The sequence below is a fragment of the Nipponia nippon genome, unplaced genomic scaffold (genome assembly GCF_047370975.1).
Source record: "Nipponia nippon isolate SJK-2023a ecotype South Korea unplaced genomic scaffold, ASM4737097v1 scaffold_20, whole genome shotgun sequence".
Lineage (NCBI taxonomy): Eukaryota > Metazoa > Chordata > Aves > Pelecaniformes > Threskiornithidae > Nipponia > Nipponia nippon.
In genome coordinates, this window is record NW_028262337.1 from 1,239,168 (window position 1) to 1,261,187 (window position 22,020).

Below are 22,020 nucleotides of genomic sequence, written 5' to 3' on the forward strand. Positions count from 1 at the left end.
ACCGAAACCCGGAAGTGAACGCCGCACTTGCCGCCTTACGGCCCGACCCGGGGACAAACCATTGCGGTTCGGGGGGGGAGGGCCGGGTCGGCCCAGCGGCGCCCCGGGGGTCGCGGCTCCAGTCGGCGTGCCCGGCCGGCGGGGCGAGGTGCCAGGGTGCGAGAAGCCGCCTCCGAAGCCTGCGGGGCGGAGTGAGGGGCCGGGACGGGGCCCCGTGTTTGCACACACACACACACCTTCCCACCCGCCCCCGAGGAGCAGAGGGGATTCACCCGGGTTTGGGGGCCGCGGGGGAAGGCGGGCGCAGTGAGGGCTTCAGAGGGGCGGGCGGTTCCCCTCCGCGCTGGCGCCGTGCGAGGGTCGGCCGGCGGCGGCGGCGGCACCGGCACCGGCACCGGGTCCGGAGAGACACTGCCTGCAAGCTGGGGCTCCCCCGTGTTGCCGGCTGTCCCCGCGGGAAGCTGGGGCTGAGCGCTCCCCACGGCGCGAGTTGTCCCTCCTGGCGCCGAAGCGGGGCCATGCCGGGAGCGTACGCGTACTTGTAACGGAGAAACCGCGCTGTCGCCATGAGGCCGCCGTGCCGCCGCCGCGGGGTGCTGGAGGCGGCCTGTGGAGAGCCCGCCGCGGCTCTGGCTGGGGCGGCCGCTGAGGGCCGCAGGCAGGCAGGGCTTCAGGCGCTACTGACGCCGTGTGTTGTGTGCCACAGCTTCAGGGTCCATTCAAGATGCAGTTGCTGATACTCTTGGCTCTGCCAGCCGTGCCGAGGGGGCCGACGGCCAGCAAACCCAGCTTGCCATGCCCCGTGAGGCCTGGTGTCCAGGCAAAGGGACCATACCGGGTTTCCAAACCACCCATGCTCAGCGGTGCGGAAAGGTCTGTGACGGTTCAAGATGAAGCAAGCTGATGTATCCGTGTTTCCACCTCCCTCCCTGTCTCTGACATAAGCAAACACCAGTCTGATCCTTCAGAACAGTAATTCCCAAGTGTAAGCTGCCAGAAGACCCATTCTACTAAAAAATGCATGTTGGGATCATGTGACAGAAAACATAGCCACCGTCAAAAAATAGGCCTCTCAAATCTAGTTCCAATCAACCTTGTAAATTAAATCTATTAGTTCTCCTCCCCCTTCTCCCTTTCTCTTCCCTGGTCCAAATCCAGACCCTGTTGCGGGAATAAGAAGAGAAGTAGGACCCTCTTAACTCCTACTACCTTGACCAGATAACCTGTCGTCCAGTTTGTCTTGCCAACCCAGTCATTCACGTTGCATTTAGGCCAGTAACCTTCCTTCCATTCATGCATTGTGTGTTTGCTACATACCAAGGACTATATTCTTTTATTGTTGACTATAACTGGATTATTTTTTAATCACTTTTCAACTCTGCCTTCAAAGAAACAGATGAACCTGGAGAAGGAGTGACAATTGGATGGGTATTTTTGCATGGAGAGACCATCGACTGACGAGGAAGGTTATGGGCAACTCCCGTCCCTTCAGCTCCTTTACCCAGTTCTCCAGACTAAGTGAATGATAGCAGCTAAAATGCTTTCCCTTGCCTACCCTAAGCACAGCCCCTGAATGTGTTTGCAAATAGATAAATATATTATAGAAAGAATATAAAGATTTTTAAATGTGCAGACATCAGGAAGTTAAACAATTTTTTCTGTTAACAGTCCTAAATCTGATTCAGAGAGCATTCAATATTACTTATCTTACAGTCATTAACAGACAGTTGGAAAATAGAAATTCTGGTCCATGGGAAACCTGTATATTTTAAAACATCCCTCTATCCTAATGGGGTAAAAAATTAAAACTTAAAATAAAGTTCATTACTATGGAAGAAAAATTCTGAAAGATTTCATAGGAAATATAAAGAATCCTTTTGTTAAAAAATTGGATAAAACCAAGTAATTTCAGCCAGTGCCAAAACATAGGCTGGTAAGCAATGTAGGGAGTACTTATAATATTTACCCTGTTAAAATTTGCATGACATGAGATAAAAATAACATTTAAAAATGGTAAAACAGTCAAAACAAGAAATATAAAACTAATATGTAATTTTTATTCGAGTAACTTAGAATTTTAATTTCAAACATTTTCAAGAGGATCATCTTTGAGTAGAAAATGTGAGAAGCTTTCAGCCTGCGCTAATTGACCAATATAAAGCTTTAATATAAACCTAAGAAATTAACGTTAAAAGATAGTATATAATGCAGGAAAAGCAGGTGGTAATGTTCCTCAGTAAGCCTGCATTAATGTGTAAAGGTGCCAGATTTTTCACCTCCTGACTCCTGAATTCAGTTATGCTCATCATGCTCTTTCTGGACATCACCTAAAGAGAAGTATTGCTGCAGAAATTCTAATTTGAATGACAGTTCATGCTCAGCATCAGTAGGCTTGTGAATCATGTTGTTGTGCAATTTTTTTTGGTCTTGTAATTGGAGGAGAAGAATAGAGAGTACAGAAATCTGGCAGTTTCTTTGTAAGAGAGCTTCCTGTCTTCTGCTGCCGGACCCATCGGTTCCTAGCAGAGCTCCAGCATATGTACAGAAAGAGCATGGAGGGGAGACGAGCGAGCATCAGGCTTAGTACCTGTCTGTATCCATGTGATTTCCTGCAGTTCTGCTTAAATACGAATGGCCTCCCCTATTTTTAAGGAAAAACATAACAAGTTCAGAGCTATTAGCTTCCACAAACATGGCTTTTAAATGACTTGTATTTCAGTTCTAAAATAAGATGAGGCCTTAGCTTTAAAAATGCTAACATTAAAAAGTATTTGGCATTGACAAACATAAACTCACCAACTTTTTACTTTGTGGCATATTTTATCCGCCAACGCTCTGCCTCCTATATCTCACAGCAGAAAAATAATCAGCATGAGGGCCAGACATTGTTTTATTGGAAATGTTTTCTCTAGAAGGTTGGTTAGTAGAGTCACGTCTGAGAAGCCTTCAGTGGTGCCATAGAAGAAACCACAAAAGAGAGAAACAAGAACAGTTGGCAGAAGTCACAGAAATACAAAACCAAGCATGTAAATAAAACCAAAAGTTCAGTTCCAAGAGTTTAATGCTGCTCAGTAGGATGTGTTTGAACCAAGTGATAGCTGGGACCACCTGCAGCTACTTGAGCCAGCAAAAAGCCTGAAATAGTCTACCAGTATTTCTACGATATGTGGGGAGTATATAGTAAGAATGCACCTATTCAATAAAATAGCTGAAAAAGGTTCCTTTAAGTGTACCTGAGCAGATGACAGGACTCCAGTTATCAACTACGTTTTGAATTCTAAAGAGAGGTCAGACCTTTATAGGCCCTAGTCCGTAACAAATGTGACAAGGCATGCAAAAGGCTGCAAGGGCTTTTTCCCATGTTGGTGCTTATTGTTAGTAAAAACAACATACAGGCTGAGGCGGCTAATATTTTTTTGTTCAGTTATCAGTCTTTTGGGAAAGTACATTACTGCAGTCAGATGGGAACCCAGGTTTGAGGTTTGCCTTTTTTTCCCCCCTTTTCTTTTTCTCCCTTCATCTTCTTGTAAAATGCTTGTATTTACGAAACAAGGTGATCTAATACTCAGGCGAGATCCGGCCCCAGCAACGGGTCAGTGATTGCTGTTGCTTTCCTCCAGGCTGTTGTCGGCTGGCTGGGTTAAGTCCAGTACAGAAGGAGGGTAAAGTTGAAGTATCTCTGTAAGAGTACTTGGCAAGGGGTACTGGCTCCAAGTTAGAGACTGTGTCTAATGTCCTAAGAATTTCAGCACTTATCTGAAGTGTCTAGATGCCTAAATTTTGTATAAGATCCTACCTATATATTTGTGGAAAGGCTAATCTGTAACATTGTAGGAAAAGCAGCGTATGCAGGGTCATGCAGGTATGCATACCTCCTTGTCCTGGCGGTATTTAAAAGCCATGTAGATGTGGTGCTTAGGGACAGGGTTTAGTGGTGGACCTGGCAGTGCTGGGTTAATGGTTGGACTTGATGATCTTAAAGGTCTTTTGCAACCTGAACGATTCTATGATTCTATTTGTGCAAGTAGTAATACAAATGTATATCAAAACTCAGTGAATTGTTTTCTGAATGGTATACAATCTGCACAGACATACTGTTTCATACCTAGAACACCAAGCGCTAATTAAGGCAGTGCGAGAATGAAGCAACACATGGAGTGCCACTGTCTTGCTGATCTTTAACTACATGGATTCAGATGATAAAGTTCATAACATGTTGAGATTGGACATACACAGTTTTAGATTGGCTTAACTGCTTTGATCACTATGGAAAATAGAGAAGCATAAATAAAGATACCTACAGACTATCATATAGTAATGGAAAGAAAAAGTTTGAAATAAAATCTGTCCTTATCACCTCTATTTCAAAAATCCCAAATAATATAGCACTTGTAACTGTAACCAATGAACAGTTGTTAACAACAAGGAATTTGTACTTTTAAGAAGTAGCTAAATATCTGGCAGCTATTCCCTTGAGAAGTACTAGAACCTCCATACAACTGTTGAAGTCCAATGATAACCGTTGAAGTCCAATGATAAAAATTATTCAACCTAATATTACATTTCTGTCTCTAAAAACCTAGTACATCAAGGCATAAAGAATCTGATTTTCATTTACATTACCTTTACTATACACTACACAAGCCTTAACATGCTTGATTTCATTTAGTTGCAATTTAAATTAGGTCCACCAAGTCTTTCCTTTCAGACCATGAAATGAGTAGAGCGATTTTGTTAGAGATCTTACAGTTGGCACTTTTCCCTTCCAGTAGGATGCTGTCATCCAGCTGCTCTGGATCTTGATGTTAGTACCGCATTTTTCTGAGTCCATTTCTGTCGCGTGCCACTCACTTTGGGCTCTCCACTGGCTGTGGGAAAATATGGCAAGCGAACAAAGACTACCAGCTTAGCAAAGGAATGTGCATTTACCATGGACACATTTTGTCAATGGTGTTCAGAGCCACAGATGACTCAAAGTAAGAAATGGTCCTGCACTTGCCTCTGCCCCTGTTCCCATTCAGGAATCTATTGTTTCTCTGGATGGGCTCATCAGAGTTCCCTTCCAACCTCAACCCTTCTGTGATTCTGTAATGAAACTCAAGGTAACACTCTCAAATGGAGGTTGCAACACGAACTGAAATAAAATGGAATTAAAAAAACAAATTAAGTTCATACTTCTCATATAGATACATCCTGCACTGTGGCACAGGTTTCTTGATGCTGGTGACACACACAGTCTCTTTTTCAGCCTTCCTCAAGACAGGAAGCCTAATTGTGTAAGAAGAGGAGTGGATGAAATGGAGGTGTTTAATGTAATTATATCACTTGTCAGTCATCAGATAAAATCTAGTTTATATCTAAAATATTTTTAAAATCACTGTCTTAGAGGCTGTTCTGTTATCTGCAATGAGTATGGCTTTAATAATAATGCATAAAATCCATCCTGCATCCTGCATAGGAACGAGCTATGGAACTTTTTAATAAAGTTCTAATTTTTCCCCAAATTTAAATAAAAGACAATCTTAATCCTGTACTTTCCGTGGTGTTTCCAATGAAAACAAGTTGTGACACCACAGTATTACATTACTGTTTATTTAAAAGGAGTATAAATGCAAGCAAGGCCAAAGCTGAATATGAGAAAGGAAATACTTGCCAGTAATTGTCTTGCTCCTGAATATATGCAAGAAGTAATGATAAACGGAGGATCTTTGAAGTATCCTTTTAAAGTCTGAACAGGTTGAAAACCATTTAAACTGCACTAGTGGAATCTTTAAAACAGGATGTTATACTTAAAGTATAATGTAATGTGTTTGTCTTTCATGGAGCAATTAATCACTAGATGGAGGAGTTAAAACCCAATCAAAATGGAAGGGTGTTTAGTGCTGCAGCTGGTCATTAAATTATTTCTATAAAGTTTAAACACTGGATTTCATTGATTTTATTACAGATCCGGTCCTATAAAAAATACATGTAAACTTCCCTTTTGAGATTTTTTGGTTTAGTTTCTTGTGCTTATGGTAAACAAACATTTCTAGTGAAACACAAATATGTTTCCCCACCCAAAGAAAGGGTACGCTATTCTGTTATCAGTGGGATTATCACTGACAATAGCAACCAGAACTACAGAAAAAATCTCATCTTGAATTCGAAGACATGAACCTTGTCTCTATGGAAGAACATATGAGTGATGTCTGTAACACAAAATAATCATGATGTAAGGTCATTTTTCCTTGGGTGGGGATTCCTTTTATTCAAGACAGGTAGTTTATTAAAAAACACCAATATTTCATGATATATGGAGGCACTTAAGAAGAATTTTCAGTACCCTGAAGATAGTGACTTGTACATGCAATCCTTTTAACAAAGCATTTGTCATTTTGGATGGACACCTTGGCTGATAGGGAAGGCATGAAAGAAACTTCTCTGCTACATTTAACCCTTCAAATGACAATACCAAAGGAAACATGGTTGGGGAAATACCCAAGGGACAGCTATCCTCTTCACTGTATATCAGAGGATTTGTTGTCGTTTGCTTCAACATGGTATTTTTAGCAGATGTAGGTGCTTTGTGGAATTACGTGTTTATACTAAGACGACAGGTTTGATCTGAAGCAAAACCTAGAGAGTTCCCCAAGAGAAAATTTGAATCCCAAATTTCATCACCCTTGGAGTGACTGCCATGATGAATGCCATAGCACTGCCACACTATGGCAAATAAAGCCATAGCATGAGTTTGAGTGACATCTTAGAGAAGACAACCTGTAACCAAAGAAAATGAATGGGCTACAAAGGGCACACTGAACACACTGATTTTACTATCCAGAAATTTTACTTGTGGCTGCAAACAAATCAATAGCAGAACATGTACACATTTTCTAAGAAGAAGCAGGAAATACTATCAAGATTTATACAAGATCCTTTTAACGTCCTACATGCTTTCACTTAGCACATCAGTCAAGATGAATGAATTCCTGATATATTCATTTGTAATTACTGGAATGCTTTTACTACAGTATTAAATCCTTAATTTCTTTCCTTGGAATCTGAATGTAATTTGTTCGCATTGTTGCAGCTAGAATTTTGAAAAATAATCCTCGAGTATAAACCCTGTAGAAATAGCTTTTTTACTTCCATTCATAAATAATTTTTAAGGGTAGGAAACACATGCACAAAACAGAATATACAAACTAGTATAGTTCATGATCTGAGATTTTGAGGAAAAAATATTTATTGTCAGGCCGTCAAATTTCGGGGTGGAAATGGATAGTAATCTAACATCAGGAAAAGGGGAATTGGCAAAGTCTCTTCTGTGTTGCAAAAAGCATTACTTTAACCTTTTGAAAACCTTCTTTGCAGAGTAAGGAGAAACATATATTGGACATCATACTGCCTATGGTAAAAACAGAGTGGATTAAGCCACACTTGGCTGAAGAGGGAAAAATTGTATTTGAAATGTCTGCAGAGCTCATTAGTACCTTGATACCAAATGATTCAAAGCTATCTTTGGCTTTAACTCAAGCTGTTGTCCTAAGCTTGGCAACACAATGACAATTCAAAAAGCCCCAGAGATGTATACTAGAAAATGATAGTGTTTCATTAATTACCAAAGTAAAAACTTGCTAAATAAGCTCTTAGATACCAGAGCATTTTGGAAAATTAAAAAGAAACAGACTGGTAAAAGCAGATGGGAAATAGACTATAGCAGCCATTCATTACCTCTGCATTTGCAGCTAAGAGTGAGTATTACCAGAATAGTTTGTTCATTTATATATGGACTTCTATGCTTATATCATTGCATTCAGTTTTACTCAAAGTTCTTTGTAATACCTTGAGCATTAAGTTGATTAAAAAAAAGCAAAACAAAACATAGAACTTAAAATATGTAAAGTCTCCCAAGCTGAGTTAAATCAAGCATATCCAGGCCAAGACTTTGGTCAACCTTATAGTAAGATAACAATGGATTGATACTTGATGCATACATACAATACGTATGAATCTACACAGCTACTTGAACTTCTACTCACTGTAAAAGGTAATGATAGAAGCTTTACAATACTAATCAGTAGCACTGCTTCCTTCCTCATCTTTTGCTTTTAAGAATCATATTCAAAGATTGAGCCTTTTTTGACCCATAGTGCAACTCAGAGTAATGTAATGCGTGTGTTCACATGCTATGCTCAGCCCAAAGTTGTCCATTAGATGAAGAGTGTAGAGGAAGAAAACACGTGACTGCCACAGACTTGGAAATTGAAAATTTGACAGCCCAAGACTTTCCTTTATAGCACAAAAATCTATGGCTGACATAAAGGACAGCTCTTTGGCCTCTCGGCAGTTATAGGAACAAGACAGACCAGAGGAATTACTCCTTGAGTCTTTTATGACGACATAGTTTCTGATAACCTCTTCATTACATTCTCCACCTTGAAAAGCCCATAGACTACTTTAAAACTGATTTTTCTAGTTTATTTATACACACTGAGTGTGGCTCTATTTTTAACAGATAGAATTTAAGAACAAAAAATTAACTTAGAGTCGGCTAAATTATTTTTGTAAATTATCTCTAGAATTGTATTTTGAGACAGAAAATTGCTGTTAAGTTCCCCTTGTACCATTAACTTCCTTTAAATGTAAATTACTTCTATATTTTCATTAATTTATTCCTGTATTTGGGAAGAGGAATCGACCTTGAACCTACTTAAGTCTACTGTGTGCTAAAGGTAGGCTATGCAGTATACTGGTGAGAAGAAAATTAGCATGTCTCTGAGCCCATTCTCCTGTATCTCTGAGGTCTTCCATATACATTTTTAGCCCATTTGGCTTCCCAGAATCATACTTTTCCTCCAGGAAAGATTCTTCTACAGTCAGAAAATACTGCCATGAACCTCAAAAAATTTATTTCAATCATCTGACTAATACCTGAAAAGATGTTACCTAACCTAGGTCTAGGAACAGCTGCTAAAGATAGGAAGAATGTGTGGGGTATTTGTCCCAGGTCATCTGTTTGAGACACTGAAGAGGGTCTTGACTTGTTGTTCCTGATACATCAATATTCCTAAAACACTGTGATTAATATATCACACCCAGCTTTGCTGTTGGAATCTGTGTTCCAGTCTTCGGAGTGATGGGGCATAACATAAATAAAATACTGCCATTTCCCTCAATATGGGACCTAAAACCAACAACTCTATCCATAAGTTTTCTTCTTTCTGGAAGAGAGAATTTCATGGGAAAATGCAAACGTATATATTTCTTTGGTCTAATATACTCAATTGTACGATTTTTGTGTTTTCCCTTTGAAAAAATAAGTTAAACACTACTACGACATTTCATCCAGATTTACTCCTGGGAAGCCACATATTTAACAAAGATAGTGAGATGGGTAGGCTAAGGTCTTGTGTAATGTGAAACACACTTAATTAACCAATTTCTGCCAAAACAAATTTTGAATGCTTTCTTCTCCACCTCATTGTGGTTCTTCCTTATAGACTCTGGCCGTTCTCATGGATTTAGCCAGAACTACCATACTGCCCCAAATATAAGGCGACTTCAAATATAAGACTACCGTAATTTTTCAAAGGATACATAGAAAAATCAGCAAAATCTATTTAGAAAAAAAATCCCCCCCTGGCACTCCTCAGACCATCTACTGCAGCCACAGCCTCCAAAGCTCTCCCCACTCATGGTCAGGCTGTAACTCTAACTCTTCTTACATTCAGCATTTGATAAAATATCAAATATTAATCAAGAATGCTCCATTAAAAACATCCAAAAACGAGTGGAACAAGGAATCAGAAAATAACAGAATTACTCTGGAACTTAGTAGAAATTACTGGAAGTCCTTTTAATAAAATGAGAAATTAAAATGATAAAGCAGAAGCTGCCATGCTGTAAAACACTGTAAGATACCATGAACGAAAAATATTTCCATATATATAAAAAATATTTAATAAGTTTAACATGCATTTAAAATATTTTTCTAAACTGCTTATTACATTTTTCAAATACAGACAAAATATTTAAAAATAGGCATAAGTATGATGAAGACTTCAGTCCTTACAAACACTTCTGAAAAAAAGGAAAAATTCTTTGTTGATTTAAGCAAGGGCTTCCCCTCCTTTCCAGATCTGATTTCAGCAGATATTAAAAGAAGAGCAACCTCAATCATTAATCTCAATCATTATTATCATAAAATGATATAGGTGGGAAGGAACCTTTGGAGGTCATCTGGTACAACCTCCTGCTCAAAACAGGGCCAATGTGTCGCACAATGGGCACTGTATCATCTCTCAACAGTACTGACAGGTATAATGTGAACAACCACGCCATTGAATAAAGACGAAAATAACAGAGCACTGTAGAAGCTTTCAGTACTATTGCATACAGTTTTGATGTACATTTTTAAAAATACACACAAACTCCTACACACCATGAAAGGCATGCTAACAGGGTGCCTTCTGTTGTCATCTCCCTGCAGATCACCTTGGTGGATGCTCCTCAGGGCTCGCAGCGCACCGTCTCCAGGCTCCGTGGCACCCCCTTCTCCAGCCCGCCTCGCACACGCCTCCAGGAGAGAAGAGCCCCAGTGCTGGCTGAGGACTATCAACCCCTCCTTTGCCTGCAAAGCGCACATCTGGGGAGATGAAAGCAGGCTGCGGGGAGGCCGCACAGGCCCAGAAGCTCCTCCAGTGATTTGACTTTCTCCCTGCTCAGAGCTTTGGCCTTGCTTTGGTTTTTTCCCAGAGCTACAGGCACCGTCCTGCAAGGCTGTCTGCCGACCCCCACCCTCCCAGAATGAAAAGATCTCCATCCGTGGGCAGAGCACTGGAGAGCAGGACAGGGAGGCAGGCACCGGAAAGAGCACTGCCAGGTTGGTTGCCGGCCTCCAAGAGTCTCCACAGCTCAGCCTTCACCACGTAAATGTCTCTCCAGGTGCATTCCCTGGTGCCATAGGCAGTTCGGGTCCTGCCCGTGTCTTTTGCGTGCTCCTTCCCATGGCTAACCTCAAGACCTGGGGGCACCTGGGGCACAGAGCACCCAACGAGAGTCACAAGGCCCTGGCTTTCTCTCCGGGGCAGCGGCAGCTCGTGGCTCTCGGTCGCTGCTGCATGGGAGAGGACAGAGATGACGGAGCCAGGCCATCCGTGGCTGCCCGCTTTCCCCCACTCTCCCAGGAAGAGACCTCCCTCACAGACGGGCTCTGGGCAGAGCGGCAGAGAGCAGGAGGAAGGGCTAGCATGAAAAAGAGAGGAGGGACAAGGGCCTGCCGATGCTGTCTGTCGTTGCAGGCCCAGGGCCTCCCGAGGCTCGAGAAGCACCTGTTGCAGGCTGTGGGGACACCAAGCCCTGCATTTGATCAAGCGCTCTCCCAAAGTGCACCAAAGAAGCGTTCAGGAGGATGGCACGGCCGCATCCCCCACCATGTCCCGCTGGGCCACGCTGTGATCGGGAGAGAGCAGGACGCGGCCTAGCGGGGAACAGGCGGGTCCCTCTCAGGGCACCGCCCTGGCTGGGTCCTGTCCAGGCATGGCAGGACCTTGAGAGACATGAAATGTCTGGGTGCCACTGACGGCCGCGGGTGGGGAGACCACCCTGTAGCCGCGCCGAATGGCAGCAGCCGCGGTGGGGCTTGTGCCGGCCCCGAGAGCCCCCAGGGAAAGGGCTGGCCAGGCCCTGGGTGCAGCGGCTGTGGGTGGGGAGGAGGGATGGTTCTGGCATGGCTGCCGCCTGCCCATCCGGCTGGCGAGCCCCACCTGAGGAGCTGGGCGAGGCGGCCATCTTCTTTCCTGTCCCAAGGCGGCACTGCCAGCGGTTGCCGCCCACGAGCCCCCAGACCAAGCTGAGCTTTGACAGGGAAAAGGCTCCACCTTCTTCCCAAAGCCTGCTCTGATGGCTCACGGCAGGCAGAGACGCCGGGTCTGTTTGGTGCTGTGTCCCCCCATCGCCCTGCAGACTCTGAGCGGGGGAGGCTGGGCCCCATCCAGCCCCAGCCCGGCCCAAGGGGCGTCAGGAACTGCAGAAAAAACCCTTGTGGAGAAGTGACCGCGTCCTGTGGGGTCTCCACGGGCTGTGTGCGCTGCAGCCACCTTCGGCAAATGGACGCCCAGGGCTTGGGGCTGGAGGCAGCCATCGCCTTTCATTCCCCTCCGGGTAGGACAAGATCTCTGAGAGCGAGCCAAGTGCCGCCTGTGACCCCCGCAGGAGGAAGCAGGGGAGCCCAGAGGGCTGGCCAGCAGTGCTGGGGTGTGGGGAGAGCCCGTGGGACTTTGTCCTGCAGCCTCCAAGGGAGGCACGAGGTGTTATCGAGTGGACCCTCTGGCCGCCTGTGCCTGGAGACAGCTGCGGCCAGAGCGACCTGACGGGGCTCTGGGAAGACGTGGCCGAGGCCTCGGTGGCTGGCGTGAAACACCGATGCTGGCCACAAGACAAGCGGTGGGGAGACGGAGCGGACAGTGGCACTGCAGTAACGCCGGACGTGTGCGCAAGCACCGCAGGCGAGGACGGCCCGTTTTCATCTCCCCGCGTGATGGACAGTGACATCAGCGAGGGGTGGGTTCTGATATCGCCGAGGGATGGAATACGACGTCTCCAGGCGATGCACTATGATGTCCTCGAGCGATGGATTGTGACCACGCGTCCCTCGCTGCTTATATCTGGGCGGCGAGTCTCACGCAGCTGGCTCGTGCCCGCACTCCAGCTGAGCGAGTACGTGAGGTTGGAGTGTTGAGCGAGGCTGTTGCTGGTGCTGAGGTCGTGCTCGGGGAGTTCTTCACTGCAACTCTCAGTGCCCGACCCCAGAGCCATTGAAGGATTTTGCCCGGCCCTGCCTGGTTCAGGCAGCCGGGGCACCCAGGAGGTGCGCTCGCAGCAGCAGAGGTGAGCTGTGCAGGGAAACCTCACCCTGGGGAGCTGGGAGGGTTTCCTTCTTGAGGGGCCTGGGCACTTCTTCCACCCCTCCCTGGACCAGCGAATGACCGGGGCCTCTCCTCCTTTTCTAGCGTCAGAGGGAGCGGCTCGACACCCCCAGCTCCCCCCAGCCCACCGCAGCACGTGGAGAGCATGGCCACGGAGCTGGAGAACCGCTGTCCAATATGCCTGGACAGCTGGGAGGAGGCCAGCTACGTGATGCCATGCCTCCACCAGTTCTGTTACCCTTGCATCCTGCGGTGGGCTGAGAGCAAGCCCGAGTGCCCCCTCTGCAAAAGGAGGGTGAGCTCCATCTTGCACTCGGTGCGGGAGGACGACGACTTTGAGGAGCACGTCATCCCACCACCTGCGGCACCATCCGTCGTCGGCCACCTGAGAGGAGGAGCTCCCGCACAGCCAGCCGCCCACAGCCTCCGTCAGCCTTCAGCGGCCCGGCCCCCAGGCGCGGGGCCGCTGCCCATGGCTCCAGTGGGCGGCTTCTATGCCTGCGTCTGGGCGTCCATCTTCCGCCTCTACCCCGCTGTCCTCCGCCCCGTGCTGCCCTGGCTGCATCAGGAGCTGGGGCAGCTCTTTGAGGATGCCCAGGAAGCAGCAGCAGCGCAGAGCCTCCTCATATCCAGCCTGCACTACTTTGGCCTGGATGGGGAGGCTCTGATCCAGCTGCTGCGGGCCTCCCTGGGCAGGCGCACGAGGAGCTTTGTCCACCAGCTCATTGACACCATCGTGCGCCAGTGCGGCGGGGAGGCCCGACGTCGGATGGGCCTCGAGGACGCCCGTGCTGCCGCGGGGCGGGAGGGCAGCCGCGAGGCTGCTGCCGGCCCCGCTGCCTCCCGAGGGGGGTCTCCTGCCCCCAGCCCAGCCCTTCGGGGGGGTCCCGGCAGCCCCCCCAGTGCCCCCGTTCCCACCCACGGGGAGCGAGAGGTGCCGCGGGAGGACCCAGAGGAGGCTGTGCCCGGGCCCTCCACTCCCAGCCGGGGCAGCCAACGCTCCCCTGGGGGCGCCCGGCGAGCCCCCAAGAGGAGGGCCGGCCGCCCTGAGGACCCCTCCCAGCCCCGCAAGAAGCCACCCCACCATCGGTGACACTGGGAGGCTGCCTCAGGGGCTGGCCAAACCACGGCCGAGCCCGCAGCTGGGGCTCAGGCCGGTCCCCAAGAGATCCCGGACCCCTACACCGAATTATGAAGAAATAAAAGAAAATAAAGGCATGAAAACTGCAGGAAAAGTCTCAGTATTACTAACTGTGCAGGTGGCGTTGCTACCCGACCCGTGCTGCTTTCTCCCCCTTTCCTGGTGCTTCGCCCACCGTTTCCTCATGGGTCCACTCAGCCCTCCTACCTCCTCCACCCCGAAGCCTTGCAAGCTGGGAACGGAGCCTGCAGTCCGGTACTAGCACCGGCAGTGCCATGTTCCTGGGCTACGGGACTCAAGGGACGGGGTGCACCCACTGTGGGTCCTGTTACTCCGCAGGGCAGAGGAACGGGGGCAGGAGACGGGACGAGGCTCAGGCCCTCTCTGCTTCGGTTCCCCTGCCAAAGGGTGGCAATAGCTTGCACCAGCCGTTGCCTCAGAGGTGCTCTGGTTTAAGCGGAGCTCTTGTTCTGCGGGAACACCCCCGCCCTGGTGTGATCCGAGGCTGTTACAAGTGCTTCAGGGAGGTCTGTGTGGAGCCCCGGCGTGGATGCCCTCTGCAGCGCACAGAGAGCCAGCGTTGTGGTTCAGGGACAGAGCAAGGGATTCCTAACGCCTGTCAGCCCATAGAAATTAGATGACCATTAAAGGTCATCTTGTCCAACCCCCCTGCAATGAGCAGGGGCATCTTCAACTACATCAGGTTGCTCAGAGAAAGAAAAAAAACAGAGCTGGTGTGAGGGGAGAAGCATTGTTCGACCTACAAGAGCTGAGGCAACCAACGTCACACTTGTCCAAACAAAGAACCCAAATTCAGTGCCCCAGGCCGTCTTTCACTACTCCTAAAATCAAAGTGGGAGGCTCTCTCTATTACCCTTCCCATCCCTTACCGAATTCAGCTCCAGCTGTGCCCTAGCTTTCCTGACCCCATCCCTACACTCCCAGGCAGCGTCCCTGTGTTCTTCCCGGGACGCGTGTCCGCGCTTCCGCTGCCTGTGCACTTTCTGCTTGTGTTTCAGTTTGACCAGGAGGTCCTTGCTCAGCCATGCTGGTCTCCTGCCTTCCTTGCCCAGTTCCTTGCACGTGGAAATCGAGAGTTCTGGTGCTTTAAGGAAAAATAGCTTTAAATAGCTGCCAGCTCTTTTCTGCGCCTTTATCCCAGAGGGCAGTTTCCCAGCGGGTCCCGTCCACCAGTTCCTTCAACCACTGAAAGTTTGCTTTCCTAAGCTTTAGGGTCTTGACCTAGGGTCTTTTCGCTCGCCTGTGTCTCTCCAGATCACGAACAGAGAGAAAGACAGTTCTGCTCTCGCTTTTCTCCCTTCCCAAGCTCCGCCTAAGGGAGACTGCCTTGGTGCAGCACCAGGCTCGGAGGCACTAGCGGGACGATGAGAGCACGATGGCTTATTTCCCCGGCCAATTCAATCCACAGTCCTTTTTCCATTCCTGTGCTGTCTCCGCTGGAACAGTGATACAAAGATGGCTCAGGACTCTGCCGGAGGTGACAGGATATCCGTAATCATGTTGAGGGCCAGGGAAAGGGATGGGCATGTCCACGCGCATCAAGAGCTCTCTACCGCAGAGTTTACTGACCCTATTGAGCAACAGAACTAGTCCAGCACACCATTTTGTCCCCCTGAGATGTTGTAGAATTGCTTCAACGTGTAGAGTTTTATACCTGACTTTGCTGCTCAAGTTTTCTGCCAGCCTATTGGGTTGGCGTGGCAGGGCTTTGGTAGCAGGGGGATTACAGGAGTGGCTTCTGTGAGAGGCTGCTAGAAGCTTCCCCTGTGTCCGACGGAGCCAATGCCAGCCGGCTCCAAGACGGACCCGCCACTGGCAAAGGCCCAGTCCCCCAGCACCGCTCGACGGGAGGAGGTCGAGAAATCGGAAGTGAAGTTGAGCCTGGGAAGAAGCAAGGGGTCGGGGGAAGGTGTTTTAAGATCTGGCTTTATTTCTCATTACCCTGCTCTGATTTTAATGGCAATGAATTAAACCGATTTCCCCGAGTCGAGTCTGGTTTTGCTCATGACGGTAACTGGTGAGTGATCTCCCTCTCCTTATCTCGACCCACGAGCCTTTCGGTCTCTTTTCTCTCCCTTGTCCAGCTGAGGAGGGGGAGTGATGGAGCGGATGGATGTGGGCACCTGGCATCCAGCCAAGGTCAACCCACCACAGCCAGGTGTTTAATACCAGCGCCACACAAATCGTTATGCAAAGAGCAATGCAGGGACCTAAAAGTACGTAACAGGACAGCTCAGGAAGACTGCCTTTAAAGCCAAACAGTAAAGGAGAACTCACAGTGCATTCAGCACTGCCTTGGCATGAAAGCAAGGGTCCCGTGTTCTTCACAGCTTCTCACGACACCCTGCCAAGGAGTCATTCGCAGCCGCCTTTTCCTGAGGAACGGGAGCAAGACAGCCCGTAAAAGAGCGCAAGACAGAGACGTTAATAAAGCACCGTGCGATTCCAGCTCCGTTGTGCTAGTCGCCCAGCGCTTCTGTAATATGACGGTGTACATGTGTGTGTGACCCGTTATTGCTCATTTGTCTGTTCTTCAGTTAGCTTAATGCAGGTCAGTTCCTGCAACGCGTTACCGTTTTCTTGGACTAGCGTGACTGAGAACCACAAGACACATGCTGGGCATTAGGGCCTACCGTCATGTTATTGCAAGTACAAACAGTGAAAATCATCTCTTGACCAAGTTCAAAATGAAGTTACACATTAATGAACAAGACAGAAGCAATTCTTAACAGGCTTTGCTAAAGTGCCTACTGCTATTAGCCACCTGCAATGGCATCTGGCAGTACCTCTTCAGGGATACTGAAGTGCGGGGTTTCTTTTGTTAATTAAGCGGTTAGAGGGCAGTGCAGCTCCTGCAGATTACTGGCAAGATGGGAAAGCTGATGACCTTTTTACCTGGGGCCATGAACCCCAGCAGCTCTTAGCCCTCTTTCGCTGGAGTTACCAGGTAAGAAACTTCATTGTAAACATTAGAAGACTCTTTTCTTTCTTACCCAGAAAGGTGCAAAAGCACAAAGTCCCTTTTGAGTTTCAAAGCCGCTCATTTGCACTTGCCCAGATTACCCACTAGATACGCTTGGCAGCACCAGACTGGTCCAGAGATTTGCCTGACTTCTCCTGATGGGATTTGAATGAGTGACTTTGCGCTGTGGATCAGCTGTGTGGCTGACTGCCTGGGCCCTGCTTAAACAGGGGTGCTAACAGGGTGCCTTCTGTTGTCATCTCCCTGCAGATCACCTTGGTGGATGCTCCTCAGGGCTCGCAGCGCACCGTCTCCAGGCTCCGTGGCACCCCCTTCTCCAGCCCGCCTCGCACACGCCTCCAGGAGAGAAGAGCCCCAGTGCTGGCTGAGGACTATCAACCCCTCCTTTGCCTGCAAAGCGCACATCTGGGGAGATGAAAGCAGGCTGCGGGGAGGCCGCACAGGCCCAGAAGCTCCTCCAGTGATTTGACTTTCTCCCTGCTCAGAGCTTTGGCCTTGCTTTGGTTTTTTCCCAGAGCTACAGGCACCGTCCTGCAAGGCTGTCTGCCGACCCCCACCCTCCCAGAATGAAAAGATCTCCATCCGTGGGCAGAGCACTGGAGAGCAGGACAGGGAGGCAGGCACCGGAAAGAGCACTGCCAGGTTGGTTGCCGGCCTCCAAGAGTCTCCACAGCTCAGCCTTCACCACGTAAATGTCTCTCCAGGTGCATTCACTGGTGCCATAGGCAGTTCGGGTCCTGCCCGTGTCTTTTGCGTGCTCCTTCCCATGGCTAACCTCAAGACCTGGGGGCACCTGGGGCACAGAGCACCCAACGAGAGTCACAAGGCCCTCGCTTTCTCTCCGGGGCAGCGGCAGCTCGTGGCTCTCGGTCGCTGCTGCATGGGAGAGGACAGAGATGACGGAGCCAGGCCATCCGTGGCTGCCCGCTTTCCCCCACTCTCCCAGGAAGAGACCTCCCTCACAGACGGGCTCTGGGCAGAGCGGCAGAGAGCAGGAGGAAGGGCTAGCATGAAAAAGAGAGGAGGGACAAGGGCCTGCCGATGCTGTCTGTCGTTGCAGGCCCAGGGCCTCCCGAGGCTCGAGAAGCACCTGTTGCAGGCTGTGGGGACACCAAGCCCTGCATTTGATCAAGCGCTCTCCCAAAGTGCACCAAAGAAGCGTTCAGGAGGATGGCACGGCCGCATCCCCCACCATGTCCCGCTGGGCCACGCTGTGATCGGGAGAGAGCAGGACGCGGCCTAGCGGGGAACAGTCGGGTCCCTCTCAGGGCACCGCCCTGGCTGGGTCCTGTCCAGGCATGGCAGGAACTTGAGAGACATGAAATGTCTGGGTGCCACTGACGGCCGCGGGTGGGGAGACCACCCTGTAGCCGCGCCGAATGGCAGCAGCCGCGGTGGGGCTTGTGCCGGCCCCGAGAGCCCCCAGGGAAAGGGCTGGCCAGGCCCTGGGTGCAGCGGCTGTGGGTGGGGAGGAGGGATGGTTCTGGCATGGCTGCCGCCTGCCCATCCGGCTGGCGAGCCCCACCTGAGGAGCTGGGCGAGGCGGCCATCTTCTTTCCTGTCCCAAGGCGGCACTGCCAGCGGTTGCCGCCCACGAGCCCCCAGACCAAGCTGAGCTTTGACAGGGAAAAGGCTCCACCTTCTTCCCAAAGCCTGCTCTGATGGCTCACGGCAGGCAGAGACGCCGGGTCTGTTTGGTGCTGTGTCCCCCCATCGCCCTGCAGACTCTGAGCGGGGGAGGCTGGGCCCCATCCAGCCCCAGCCCGGCCCAAGGGGCGTCAGGAACTGCAGAAAAAACCCTTGTGGAGAAGTGACCGCGTCCTGTGGGGTCTCCACGGGCTGTGTGCGCTGCAGCCACCTTCGGCAAATGGACGCCCAGGGCTTGGGGCTGGAGGCAGCCATCGCCTTTCATTCCCCTCCGGGTAGGACAAGATCTCTGAGAGCGAGCCAAGTGCCGCCTGTGACCCCCGCAGGAGGAAGCAGGGGAGCCCAGAGGGCTGGCCAGCAGTGCTGGGGTGTGGGGAGAGCCCGTGGGACTTTGTCCTGCAGCCTCCAAGGGAGGCACGAGGTGTTATCGAGTGGACCCTCTGGCCGCCTGTGCCTGGAGACAGCTGCGGCCAGAGCGACCTGACGGGGCTCTGGGAAGACGTGGCCGAGGCCTCGGTGGCTGGCGTGAAACACCGATGCTGGCCACAAGACAAGCGGTGGGGAGACGGAGCGGACAGTGGCACTGCAGTAACGCCGGACGTGTGCGCAAGCACCGCAGGCGAGGACGGCCCGTTTTCATCTCCCCGCGTGATGGACAGTGACATCAGCGAGGGATGGGTTCTGATATCGCCGAGGGATGGAATACGACGTCTCCAGGCGATGCACTATGATGTCCTCGAGCGATGGATTGTGACCACGCGTCCCTCGCTGCTTATATCTGGGCGGCGAGTCTCACGCAGCTGGCTCGTGCCCGCACTCCAGCTGAGCGAGTACGTGAGGTTGGAGTGTTGAGCGAGGCTGTTGCTGGTGCTGAGGTCGTGCTCGGGGAGTTCTTCACTGCAACTCTCAGTGCCCGACCCCAGAGCCATTGAAGGATTTTGCCCGGCCCTGCCTGGTTCAGGCAGCCGGGGCACCCAGGAGGTGCGCTCGCAGCAGCAGAGGTGAGCTGTGCAGGGAAACCTCACCCTGGGGAGCTGGGAGGGTTTCCTTCTTGAGGGGCCTGGGCACTTCTTCCACCCCTCCCTGGACCAGCGAATGACCGGGGCCTCTCCTCCTTTTCTAGCGTCAGAGGGAGCGGCTCGACACCCCCAGCTCCCCCCAGCCCACCGCAGCACGTGGAGAGCATGGCCACGGAGCTGGAGAACCGCTGTCCAATATGCCTGGACAGCTGGGAGGAGGCCAGCTACGTGATGCCATGCCTCCACCAGTTCTGTTACCCTTGCATCCTGCGGTGGGCTGAGAGCAAGCCCGAGTGCCCCCTCTGCAAAAGGAGGGTGAGCTCCATCTTGCACTCGGTGCGGGAGGACGACGACTTTGAGGAGCACGTCATCCCACCACCTGCGGCACCATCCGTCGTCGGCCACCTGAGAGGAGGAGCTCCCGCACAGCCAGCCGCCCACAGCCTCCGTCAGCCTGCAGCGGCCCGGCCCCCAGGCGCGGGGCCGCTGCCCATGGCTCCAGTGGGCGGCTTCTATGCCTGCGTCTGGGCGTCCATCTTCCGCCTCTACCCCGCTGTCCTCCGCCCCGTGCTGCCCTGGCTGCATCAGGAGCTGGGGCAGCTCTTTGAGGATGCCCAGGAAGCAGCAGCAGCGCAGAGCCTCCTCATATCCAGCCTGCACTACTTTGGCCTGGATGGGGAGGCTCTGATCCAGCTGCTGCGGGCCTCCCTGGGCAGGCGCACGAGGAGCTTTGTCCACCAGCTCATTGACACCATCGTGCGCCAGTGCAGCGGGGAGGCCCGACGTCGGATGGGCCTCGAGGACGCCCGTGCTGCCGCGGGGCGGGAGGGCAGCCGCGAGGCTGCTGCCGGCCCCGCTGCCTCCCGAGGGGGGTCTCCTGCCCCCAGCCCAGCCCTTCGGGGGGGTCCCGGCAGCCCCCCCAGTGCCCCCGTTCCCACCCACGGGGAGCGAGAGGTGCTGCGGGAGGACCCAGAGGAGGCTGTGCCCGGGCCCTCCACTCCCAGCCGGGGCAGCCAACGCTCCCCTGGGGGCGCCCGGCGAGCCCCCAAGAGGAGGGCCGGCCGCCCTGAGGACCCCTCCCAGCCCCGCAAGAAGCCACCCCACCATCGGTGACACTGGGAGGCTGCCTCAGGGGCTGGCCAAACCACGGCCGAGCCCGCAGCTGGGGCTCAGGCCGGTCCCCAAGAGATCCCGGACCCCTACACCGAATTATGAAGAAATAAAAGAAAATAAAGGCATGAAAACTGCAGGAAAAGTCTCAGTATTACTAACTGTGCAGGTGGCGTTGCTACCCGACCCGTGCTGCTTTCTCCCCCTTTCCTGGTGCTTCGCCCACCGTTTCCTCATGGGTCCACTCAGCCCTCCTACCTCCTCCACCCCGAAGCCTTGCAAGCTGGGAACGGAGCCTGCAGTCCGGTACTAGCACCGGCAGTGCCATGTTCCTGGGCTACGGGACTCAAGGGACGGGGTGCACCCACTGTGGGTCCTGTTACTCCGCAGGGCAGAGGAACGGGGGCAGGAGACGGGACGAGGCTCAGGCCCTCTCTGCTTCGGTTCCCCTGCCAAAGGGTGGCAATAGCTTGCACCAGCCGTTGCCTCAGAGGTGCTCTGGTTTAAGCGGAGCTCTTGTTCTGCGGGAACACCCCCGCCCTGGTGTGATCCGAGGCTGTTACAAGTGCTTCAGGGAGGTCTGTGTGGAGCCCCGGCGTGGATGCCCTCTGCAGCGCACAGAGAGCCAGCGTTGTGGTTCAGGGACAGAGCAAGGGATTCCTAACGCCTGTCAGCCCATAGAAATTAGATGACCATTAAAGGTCATCTTGTCCAACCCCTGCAATGAGCAGGGGCATCTTCAACTACATCAGGTTGCTCAGAGAAAGAAAAAAAACAGAGCTGGTGTGAGGGGAGAGGCATTGTTCGACCTACAAGAGCTGAGGCAACCAACGTCACACTTGTCCAAACAAAGAACCCAAATTCAGTGCCCCAGGCCGTCTTTCACTACTCCTAAAATCAAAGTGGGAGGCTCTCTCTATTACCCTTCCCATCCCTTACCGAATTCAGCTCCAGCTGTGCCCTAGCTTTCCTGACCCCATCCCTACACTCCCAGGCAGCGTCCCTGTGTTCTTCCCGGGACGCGTGTCCGCGCTTCCGCTGCCTGTGCACTTTCTGCTTGTGTTTCAGTTTGACCAGGAGGTCCTTGCTCAGCCATGCTGGTCTCCTGCCTTCCTTGCCCAGTTCCTTGCACGTGGAAATCGAGAGTTCTGGTGCTTTAAGGAAAAATAGCTTTAAATAGCTGCCAGC

At 51.1% G+C, this 22,020-nt stretch overlaps 2 protein-coding genes across 2 annotated transcripts; both read left to right on the forward strand.

Annotated features, from left to right (window-relative positions):
* The first annotated feature begins 13,056 nt into the window (after positions 1–13,056).
* LOC148055555 (E3 ubiquitin-protein ligase Topors-like) lies at positions 13,057–14,058 on the forward strand. Its single transcript, XM_087759630.1, has one exon. The coding sequence runs from the start codon at positions 13,057–13,059 to the stop codon at positions 14,002–14,004; it is 948 nt and encodes a 315-aa protein (XP_087615756.1). The 3' UTR covers positions 14,005–14,058.
* Positions 14,059–19,887: 5,829 nt separating this feature from the next.
* On the forward strand, positions 19,888–20,889 carry LOC148055556 (E3 ubiquitin-protein ligase Topors-like). Its single transcript, XM_087759917.1, has one exon. It carries the CDS (start codon positions 19,888–19,890, stop codon positions 20,833–20,835), a length of 948 nt encoding a protein of 315 aa, XP_087616043.1. The 3' UTR covers positions 20,836–20,889.
* The last annotated feature ends 1,131 nt before the right edge of the window (positions 20,890–22,020 follow it).